Raw genomic sequence first — 11,100 nt, 5'->3', positions numbered from 1 at the left:
TATTAGTTGTTCTTATATGTACTGTATTTTTGCAGAACTGAGAGGCAACTGCCTGGGGGAGGCAGACAACGTCTTCTGACAGAGGACCAAGAAACTGCAATTGTAAATATGGTCATTGCTAATAATGCAATTAGACTGCGTGAAATTCAGAGAAGAATTATTGAAGATCAACATGCCTTCTCAGAAATTGATCGTATAAGTATTTCTACAGTTGACCGGATCCTGCATCGTAACAGACTTTGAATGAAACAGGTATATAGGGTGCCTTTTGAAAGGAATTCAGAGCAGGTCAAGAATCAGTGAGTGCAGTATGTGCAGGTACTAAGTCTAACTCACTAATGTGTTATTTACTGTAGTGCTGTAATTTGATAATGTACTCTTACAGGTAAAGTGATTCTTATTGCTTACTGTACACATGTACTCAAAACATCTTTTCGCAGAACATGTTCGAGTTTGATGGTAGAGACACCCTGCATGAATATATATTTATTGATGAGGCTGGGTTTAATCTAACTAAAAGGAGGAGAAGGGGGCGGAACATTATTGGACGGCGTGCCATTGTGGAGGTCCCTGGCCAGCGTGGGGGTAATGTGACACTGTGTGCTGCCATCAGTCACCATGGGGTTCTCCACCATCACGCTACCTTGGGCCCTTACAACACACAACATCTCTTGGATTTCCTTAACCATCTCTATGGTTCCGTTATCCAGCATGAAGCAAGAGAGCCAGGACGGGCCGAGCAGCCTCAGTATATTGTAATTTGGGATAATGTAAGTTTCCATTGTGCTGCTATGGTCTGCAATTGGTTCAATGACCATCCCAGATTTTCTAACATGTTTCTACCAGCATACTGCCCATTTCTCAATCCCATAGAGGAGTTTTTTTCTGCATGGCGGTGGAAAGTTTATGATCGAAACCCTTACAAACGGGAAAACCTTTTGCAAGCAATGGAAGAGGCCTGTGGTGACACTGCTATAGAGTCGATCCAAGGCTGGATAAGGCACAGCAGAGCATATTTTCCCCGCTGCCTTGCAAGAGAAAACATTTACTGTGATGTAGATGAAGGTATGTGGCCTGATCCTGCCCAGAGACGTGATGCTGAGGGTGCTGAGGATGCTGATCAGTAACTGCTCGTTTTTGTGTGTGTGTGTGTGTACTGTAACTGTAGACAGTAAACAGTCTTTTGTTGCATACTGAGTTCATACTCAGTTCTTTAGTCTGTGGATTTGTTAGGTTTGTGCATCATCTGAGGCCAAAGTTTGATTCTGACTGAAGAGAATATGTTTTTGACTAGAATATTTGGTTTTGACCTGGAAGTTTAAGGTTTGTGCAAGTTGGTGTATAGTTTTGAGATTGTGTTTATAGTTGCGAGAACATGGTGAATTGTTTCATGAATTGTGTGTTAGCAATCGAGAAAAACTGTAATAATGTTTTTGTGAGATTAATAAGGTTTATGTCTATGGTCTCAGTGTGATTACACCAGTAAAATATTATTCATTCAAAATTACATTCATTCTGGATTATAGCCTAGGTAGCCTTATAGCCTAGTCAAGGTCAGAATCACACTTGTGATAACTGAGACACTCCTCTGTTTGGACAACCTGCACCCCCTGTGCATAAATCCAGTGCAACTGTCTGAGCAGCACTTATATCTGTAGTTATGTCTGAGATCTGGAACCTGATGTGGGCGATTTCATTAACTCTTCTTTACATGCATTTAACTACGAACACGACCCAAGGAGCATGAATGATGTTTAGCATACACTCAGTTTCAGATATGACTTCCGCAATTCATGGATAAAACACTGGCAGATATGGACTGGCAAACATAACTTAAACCTATATGTAAAATTTGATCATTTGTTTGATAATAATGAGGTCGGTTATGAGTATGTATGGAAATGCAGCGCTTTGACGTTTTTGCATTTTGGAATTGCGAATCCCGTCAGCATGATAGTGACTGATACAAAGTCGTTCACTGTAGTGCATCGTTTAAAAAAGACTGAATCATTCACGTTCAGGACAATTGTAAAGAGGAAGAGTACTGAGCTGGGAACCCTCTGCATAGTTAGTTATTGGCCTGATTAATGTTCCATATTTCCCAGTCTACATTATTAAGATGTTTCATAAAAACACGATTTAATGCACATAAAATCCATCAATGCATCATTTAACCATAGCTGTGGAGTGTTTCATGTGTCCATTCATGCATCCATTTTTGTATCAACTTCTTGTATTTTAAAATGGTACCTGACTGTCTCCATCCATCCATTCTCTGTAGCACTTATCCTACACAGGGTCACAGTGAGCCTGGAGCCTCTCCCAGGGGACTTGGGGCACAAGGCAGGGGACACCCTGGATGGGCTGCCAACCCATCACATGGCACAATCACACCCACTACAGACAATTTGGATATGCTAATCAGCCTACAACACATGTCTATGGACTAGGGGAGGAAACCAGAGTACCAGGAGGAAGCCCCTGAAGCATAGGGAGAACATGCAAGCTCAGTGCACACAGGGCGGAAGTGGGATTTGAACCCCCAACCCCAGAGATGCGAGGCAACAGTGCTAGCTACTAAACCACCGTGACCAACCCCCAACCCTGCATAAACCTGATACTCACCACCGTCAGAGGAGTGACACGCATCTGGTGGTTTCTGAAAAAAAACATAAACACACAACGCCAGCACCACCAGCAACAGGGAACACACCGACCCACAGAACCCTGCTCTGATGTAACTCAGTCAAGCATTGTTTCGGAGTCAGATTTTGTCCTTCAAACTATCCAGAGACCTGAGACCAGTGTGCACAGTAGATCATCAGGAAAACTGCACACAGACTCAGTTACAGCACTATACACTGCCATAGCATTGTGCATCATCATCAGTGGAGCAATGAGCCTTCATTTTGAAACCATTCCATGGAATGCCTAAAGGCAATGTGTGAGACAAGATTACAAAATCCTGATCACCAAATTCACTATCATCATGGGAATCAAATAATGCAGATATCATTAATGATGAGAATAATGAAATAATAAATGCTTTGGGGTTTTTTTTGTTTGTTTGTTAGATTTTTAAATGTTATGAAGGTGTTACCAACAGGAGGTGCTGCCATGAGGGTTCTTTTAAGACTGGGATCTTCTAATCTTCAACTGTCCAGTTTGAGTGAGTCTGTGCCCATGATAGCCTCAGATTTCTGTTCTTGGCTGACAGGATTGGAACCTTGTCATGTGGTCTTCTGCTGTTGTACCCCATCAACTGCGACGTTTGATGTTTTGTGAATTTTGAGATGCTTTTCTGCTCACCACGGTTGTAAAGAGTGATTATTTGAGATACTATCTCCTTCCTGGCAGCTCGAACCAATCTGGCCATTTTCCTCTCACCTCTCTATTCAACAAGGTGTTTCCACACACAGAACTGTCACTCAATCAATGTTTTTTGTTTTTCACACCATTCTGTGTAAACTCTAGAGACTGTTGTGTGTGAAAATCCCAGGAGATCAGCATTTTCTGAAATTCTCAAACCAGCCCATATGGTACCAACAACCATGCCATCATTAAAATCATAGCGATCACACTTTTTCTTCACTCTGATCAAGCTCTTGACTTGTATCTGCATTATTTTATACTTTGCACTACTGCCACATGATTGGCTGATTAGAAAACTGTATGAATGTGCAGGTGTACAGGTGTTCCTAATAAAGTGGATGGTGAGTCTATACTCATACATATGTTATTAATTTTATAGTATTGTACTGTTTGTAATCTAATTGTGAAGAGGATTACACATTTGGAAGAATTTGGAAAGATTTGGTTGATTTTTAAACCAACTTATAGGTAAGAATGATTACATTATTGCTCTGTAGTCACCCAAGTTGTTATGGTTACTGCAAGGCTGGGCAGTATCACGATAAAATGTTGAAATTGTGATAAATTATATCATGATTCAATTTTTTTTTTGATATATCATTGTTACAGTGATAAACTCTGCAAGCAGAAAAAGTTTTCTACTGTTTTCAGTCTTTAAATTTGTAAAATATTACAATTTTTACTACTAACTACAAACTACTACACGAGCTATTGTATCATTAAAGCTACTCTTTAATATTTTCGTACCAAAAAATTGCAAAGCTGTCTTATTTAATTCAAGAAGATAACTTTGACATGATTTCCCCTCAGATAATGTTGTTAGCCAACATTCTTTTTGTCAACTATAGCTTGATCAGCTATCAAGCCAAAATACACATTATTATTATTATTATTATATTTATAAATTTGTTTGAACAAATCAGTTACTATTTTAGAGGTTTTCCCTATTCTACAATACTTCGATGTTCCTCTTTAATCTGTGTGCTATCTCTTTTAATCTCTCATAAAGTTGTTTTTCTTTTTTTTGTTTAAAATAAAGTGCTGCATCAAATACATTTATTATAATTATAATAGTAAAAACAGGAGATTGGTATCTTTAGGGATGTATTTAATAAAAACATTTGAATTTCCCCTCAAGAAAAGTTTTTTTTAAGTGATTGTACAAAGCGAATGTGTGTGTAAGTGAAAAGCAGGTCACCTTTTAATTTAAATACAATCCAAGAGCTGATTAAACAAAACAGTGCTTCTGTTTATACACACATTTGTCCAGAGATACATTTTCTATTCATAAAACAGAATTGAAGAGGTGAGGACTAAACATACCAGAACATGTAAAAGGAAAGGAGTAATAATAAAATTTAAAAAAAAAAGAAAGAAAATTCTTACATGGAAAAATATCCAGACTATAATAACAATTGTAGAAAATTAAAAAAAAAAAAAAAGAATATCTTCAACTCAACAGTGTTAGAATACAAAATATACTGATCGGCTAACACTTTAATAAGAACAACATCTGTGTTCATGATTAAATATAATTACGTGAACCATTTCCCACCAATGGTGCTGTTATTTAACAAAAGCCATGTTTTTATGTTGCTTTTATGCTGTTTTCTATATATAAAGTGTCATATATATATATAATGTAATATAACATGTAATATATAATAAGTTTTAGCACGTCTATCTTTGGTTTTGTTTGTGGTATCAAATTTATAGAAATTGCACATCTAATAACCATTAACAGCAAATATTTCTTACAATCTATATTGTATAAAATATAAATATTTCTACTATACATGCACTCTTAATGTAGCACACATATATATATATATATATATATATATATATATATATATATATATATATAAATATATATATATATATATATATATATATATATATATAAATATATATATACACATATATGTGTGTGTGTGTGTGTGTGTTTGACCAAAATACAAAAGAATGTCACAACACTAGGCATGAGCCAATGATCAATGATTTAATAAAAACCACTGGTTGTGATATGACATATTGCAATATTTGACAACATCCCGATCGAAAAGACCTAAATAGGTGGCTTTTTTTTTTTTTTTAAATCAAATCTGTGCAAGTGTAACGACAGTTGTATACCTTGTTTAAGACAACTGTCTATAATTTTGGTCAGATAATAAAAATATGAAAGACAGGACAGTTGTTTCAACTGATGAATGATTAGTTAAAGAATACAGTATCATTATAATATTATAAACCATGATAAAAAAAAAAGACTACGCAATTAATGCAATATGCATATCTATCATCGGCACATGCCCTACTTTAGTGCTGTTGTGGCTGCTGAAACAGGTGGGAGAAACAGAAATCAAAAGCAAATCCTTTTGCCAAATGTAGTCAATCAACCAAGAAACATTATAAAACATTTAGTGACTAGTGTCTCATCCAGGCTGTATTTCAAACTGGATTTACAGAATTTTGGGTGAGATAAAGTTCAGTTAGTTGTTAGACTTGTAGCTCCACTGCAAAATATCAGTCTTGGCTGATCAATTATATTTGACACAAGGAAAACTGTAGATAAACCTTTTGCTAATATGTATTTGTAGGACATTCGTTCAGACTAATCATTTGTCATATGTTGTATTTGAGATAAATCTACTACTGGGAATCAGAAATGCTAAATAAAAGTAAAAAAAAAAAAAAAAAAGGGATTTTAAAACCCTAAATAAAATGATTTAGCTCTGCAGTAAAGCACTATTAGATGTTGGGGTGGGGAAAAAAAAAAAGCAAAACAAATCTAACTGATTGTCCATTAAAAGGCATTAATTGAGGAATGAAAGAAGATGAGACGAGTGAAAAGGAAAAGGGCCATCTTGATAAAAGCACTAAACATACTGAAATAAATTGAATTGAAATGAACTGATAAGGGGAGTAACAGAAAGAAAGATAGATAGATAGATAGATAGAGAGAGAGAGAGAGAGAGAGAGAGAAAATGAGGAGGGGAGAGGATAGAAAGAGAATGAGCAAAATAACTAATGAGAGGACAGAAATAAAGGTTGTGGGATGAGAAGACAGAGAGAAAGACTGAGAGAGAGAGACAGAGAGAGAGAGGTAAAGAAGTGATAAGAGGATAGAGCAAAAGACAGATGAAGGATGGTTGATTTTATTATGGGCAGAAGATGTGGTAGACAGAATAACAGACAGAAAAAAAAGATGGAGACACAGAGGAAATATTCCTCAACATGGGTGGATGGGTGGATGGATGGATGGATGTAAGGATTCTTCATCGTGGACAGAGGGATGAGATAATTGGAGGAAGAGGACGTGTGCATGTGAACAGTCGTCTCTTCAGTGCTGTGGCGTCGGTCATCTTTGGGGTTCAGGAACTGCAACTTCCTGCATTGAAATAGAAAAAATGTATAGTATATTTATGCAGTCTGCCTTCTGGACTGTAAAATGTCTAGAAATTGTGCACAAACAGTAAAAAAGTAATGATCTATTGCATTCCATTAGATTCTCTCTCTCTCTCAATAAGCACTTTGTACTGTGCTGTCTTATTGTATTTATGGTTATCTGTGAATGTTTGTCTTTTTTCCACTACTGTAATGCTGCAATTTCCCTCAGGATCAATAATCTCTATCTATCTATCTATCTATCTATCTATCTATCTGTCAAGCACTTAGCATACCATATATATATTAGCATATATTAACAGATGTGTGTGTTTTCAGTGTGTGTGTGTAGCATACCTGCTTCGAATTAAGGGTCCCTCTCCTTCTTGACTTTGACATCTCCAGCCAAGATGGTGGAAATCTCCCCCTGCATGAATGCCCAGGGTACATTGGAGCCCACCAGTGGGCATTTATCACCACTTGGGCAGTACACCTCACTCCCTGAGCCCTGATTACGGATGAATTCTCTGGTACAAGGGAAGCAGAACTTGTGCACGGGTACTGAAGGGCACTGGACAAAGTGTGTATCCTCAAGCCTTTCATGGCAAATGGTGCAACAAAGAGGAGGTCCAGATGCTCCAGAGATTTCAGATCCTTGGTCTGCCGCTGCACCTGGGGGCATTGCTGTGGCAACCGCGGCTGTTCCCGACCCATTTTCACCGTTACGTGATGCCAGTCGCCTTTGCCCAGATGAAGAAGGGCTAGCGCTGGAAGCGTGGGCGCCACTGCTTCCCGGCATGTCTTTTGGCGATTGGCTGATGGCACCAACGTTGTCTGCAACGCTCATGAGGGCGCTGATAGGTGAAGGATCACTGCCATGGGAAACAGGAACCACCTCCTGGAGATTTGGAGGCTGGCCAGGCATAGCGCTGGCGAGAGAACTGGTGGGAATGTGGGCGCTCATGCCAGGGTACCAATGCTGGCGTAATTGCTCCTCTGAGGGCATCCTCTCAGCGCCATCCGGATCCGGAGAAGCTTTTCGGCGCCGCATTCGAGCTTGGCCAGGACGTCCGAGATGGCAGAGCGCAGTGGGTAACATGGCACAGGCAGCATCCACGAAAGGTTGAGGGAGTGAATCAGGGGCTGGCGGTTCTTTAAATGCCCGAACAGCGTCGCTGAGTAGCTCAGAAAGGAGACGCCAATCGCTGGTGCCATGCCGCTTCTCATATTCGATGTATTTGAAGCCCGAGCTGATCACTTTGCCTGAGTCTTTTTGGCTATCCTGGAACATCTGCTTCACCAACGCCAGCAGGCTGGAGAAAACGTTGCCTGAGCCACACGGGTACTCGACAAACACCTTGAGCTCAAAATCCACACCAAGCTTGGCGTCAAACGCAAACACCCTCCCGACAAGGCCATGGTCTTTCTTAAAGCGCACGTTGAACGGTGCGCAGTTGGAAAGCGCCAGCAAAGTGTCTCGCACAGATTTGGGACGTCCAGCCCAATCATCAGCCCGGTTCCGGACACTTTCGGAAAGTTCTTCAGCATTCCTCTGTTTCTCCTTCAGATCCTTCTCAAAGTCTGAGCTCATGAACGACATCCCAACACCCAACGCCTGTCTCTTCCCAAGTTCGCTCAACATTGGGGCAGATATGGCCAGCGGTGGACCGCTGGACCTGGCGCCGATCAGGAGGCCATGCGGTGTACCCACAATCCCTTGGGCCATCAAATTGGGTGACACACCTGCCACCATCGTCCTCCTCGCATTGGGACTTTGCCTGCTAACCTCTGCAACAGCACCATCCTCCAACCTGGGCAGTCCATTGGGAAGTCTAGCAGGTACAAAGTCTCCTCTGCTCCTTTCAAATCGCTCAGCAGTGTTTCTGCCCCCATCCAGTGCGCCATCTTTCGCCCCAGGGCCGTGTTTACCACCCGGCTGGGGACCTGGAGACCTTCCGTCCTGCATCACATGGGTGCGTTTGAGCTGTCTCGCCGTGTCTATTAGCATTTCTATCCTGTCTGCACCTTCATAATTCACACACCCGCGACACACAGCTTCGCTAAAATCCCAAATCATGGCCCAAGGCATCTTGGGTAAGTCGCAGAGATAGCACCATTGCCGCCTGGAAGATGCCTGCGAGGAGGAAGAGGAGGACATGTTTGATTTCTGATCCGCCCCCGATTTTCTTTTGTCTCTTTTCTCTTCTTCTCTTTTTCACCTCGTCCTGTCCGAGTGATAAAACCGTCCACCTTTATCCACAAAATGAACTTTTCCTAAACATCCAGAACGAAACTAAGTCGATGTTTCTATTTTAGCCGATGTGGCTAGCTAACTAGCTACGGCCGCGAGAGTTTTCGCCTGGAAGAAGCTGGAAAGTTACACAACTCTGTCGCGGTGCAGCATGGGAAATGTAGTTTTACTTTTATTTTCTTTTTCGCTTTTAGACATGAGTTAACAAAATAGTTACCTCTGCAAAATGTTTCCTATTGTACAAACATCAACACATTGTACGTATTGTTAATGCATAAAAGATTAACAATATAAATATTAATTTATAAACTAAATGGATAAACAAAACAATCCAATTTTAGGGAAGAATTTGTTTTATATGTTTGTTTACATGATATATGTCCTGAAATATATATTAGTGTGGGATTTTATTAGGAATATTTAATGGATATATATATCCTGAATCTGTTGATATACAAAGCAACTTGCACTTTTACCGCAGTGTATATAAGACTTTTACAGCGATAGAGGAGGGGCAATGCTACTACATTTCCCAGGGTCCACCACGGCATTTAGCGTTCGTGACGCAAATTCCGTTACAGCTTCCTGGAACTCAAAACTTTGAGATTTGTTTATTGTAAGAAAACAGAATTAAAATTGGACATGTATTGGTGAAAATAACAAATAAGTACCTGCTGAAAGTGCCAAATAAACATTAAAATATTAAAAGAATAGCTATAATATTATTCTGAAAATGTACGTCCATGAACACTGAAACGACTATATATGCTTTTCTACTGTATTCTGATTCTGTACAGTACTGACAGATTTTGGGAATTTTTTTTGGTATTTTTAAGTAATTTCCAGTAACATATATAAATTCTGAATTATACATAATTTAATTAAACCTGTTGCATTTGATCGGTATTAAATAAGGATTGATTGGTTGTTTAGAACCAACAGTGATCAGTGATTGGTCACTGGGAACAATGATGATCAGTGATTGGTTGTTGTTAACAATGATGATCAGTGATTGGTCTCTGGGAACAACGATGATCAGTGATTGGTCGCTGGGAACAATGATGATCAGTGATTGGTTGCTGGAAACAATGATGATCCGTGATTGGTCGCTGGGAACAATGATGATCCGTGATTGGTCGCTGAGAACAATGATGATCAGTGATTGGTCACTGGGAACATTTCAGAAGTGCAACTCAGTCACACCGGGGTGAGTCCACCGAACCAGTTCAACTCTCATCATGTGTAACAAGCAGCTGTGGAGCTGGCGAGCTGTGTCAAATGCAGGACAGTCACTAATGCTAACATCTGTTCAAAAAGTTACTAAATTTGTTGCTAGACGCATTTAAAATAAATAAATAAATAAATAAATAAAGTCACTAAAGGGGTCCAAAATCACCAAATCTAGTGACAATGGAAACACCTCAGTTCACTTTCAGTTAATTAATGGCACTCTCATATTCATTTTAATAATATACTCAACAAGTTCTCTAAACTTTTACCTGATCTGCCCCAAATATGATTCGCACCATTTTGAAGAGGATAGACTTCTCTATAGTTACATCCTCCAGCAAATAAGCCCCATTATGATTCAATGTCTTCCTCTATAAAGTTAAGTCAATGGGCAATATTCCTGTTCTTAAAAACAGGAATCATCTAATTGTTTTCAGGAAATGCCACAGGATTCTTGAGGGGAAGCTTATCAGTTACTCATGATGTGACTTTGATGCTTGTTCACTGTAGTTCACAGGATTCTCAAAGACTTATTAATTCTCACACATGGAAGATTAGTGAAATATCTTTTTCCTAGTGGCTCTTCACGCTTAGCAAGACTAAAAACTGAAGTAAATGAGTACATATGAGAATGGAAGACACTGTCAGCCCATAGCTACTGCAAACTGGAAGGAAATCCTAATGATGCAATCTAGTATTATATTATATCTAGCTAGTTTAGTTCAAGCTTCTCATCTAACAAATGCTCATAAATGTTTATAAAGTCAGTATCTAGGATTGATGGGTAAATGGACACTGTGTCCCGAATGCCCATTTTTTAAATCCTGTACCTTCAAGGACTTGACAGAGACCTTTTCACT

General features: G+C 39.3%; 1 protein-coding gene across 1 annotated transcript; it reads right to left on the bottom strand.

The window, feature by feature from the left end:
* Positions 1 to 4,463: 4,463 nt before the first annotated feature.
* On the bottom strand, positions 4,464 to 9,172 carry irf2bp1 (interferon regulatory factor 2 binding protein 1). The gene is made up of 2 exons (XM_026914092.3): positions 7,117 to 9,172; positions 4,464 to 6,763 (listed from the first exon to the last, which is right to left on the bottom strand). Exon 1 carries the CDS (start codon positions 8,915 to 8,917, stop codon positions 7,127 to 7,129), a length of 1,791 nt encoding a protein of 596 aa, XP_026769893.1. The 5' UTR covers positions 8,918 to 9,172; the 3' UTR covers positions 4,464 to 6,763; positions 7,117 to 7,126.
* Between the last annotated feature and the right edge of the window lie 1,928 nt (positions 9,173 to 11,100).

The sequence above is a fragment of the Pangasianodon hypophthalmus genome, chromosome 6 (assembly GCF_027358585.1).
Source record: "Pangasianodon hypophthalmus isolate fPanHyp1 chromosome 6, fPanHyp1.pri, whole genome shotgun sequence".
NCBI classification, from domain to species: domain Eukaryota; kingdom Metazoa; phylum Chordata; class Actinopteri; order Siluriformes; family Pangasiidae; genus Pangasianodon; species Pangasianodon hypophthalmus.
The sequence above is the reverse complement of the archived record's forward strand: the minus strand, read 5'-3'. Positions and strand labels throughout refer to the sequence as shown.

Bases quoted from the DNA above. Each gene is read 5' to 3' on its own strand.
- irf2bp1 (XM_026914092.3), bottom strand. From the start codon at position 8,917: ATGTCCTCCTCTTCCTCCTCGCAGGCATCTTCCAGGCGGCAATGGTGC.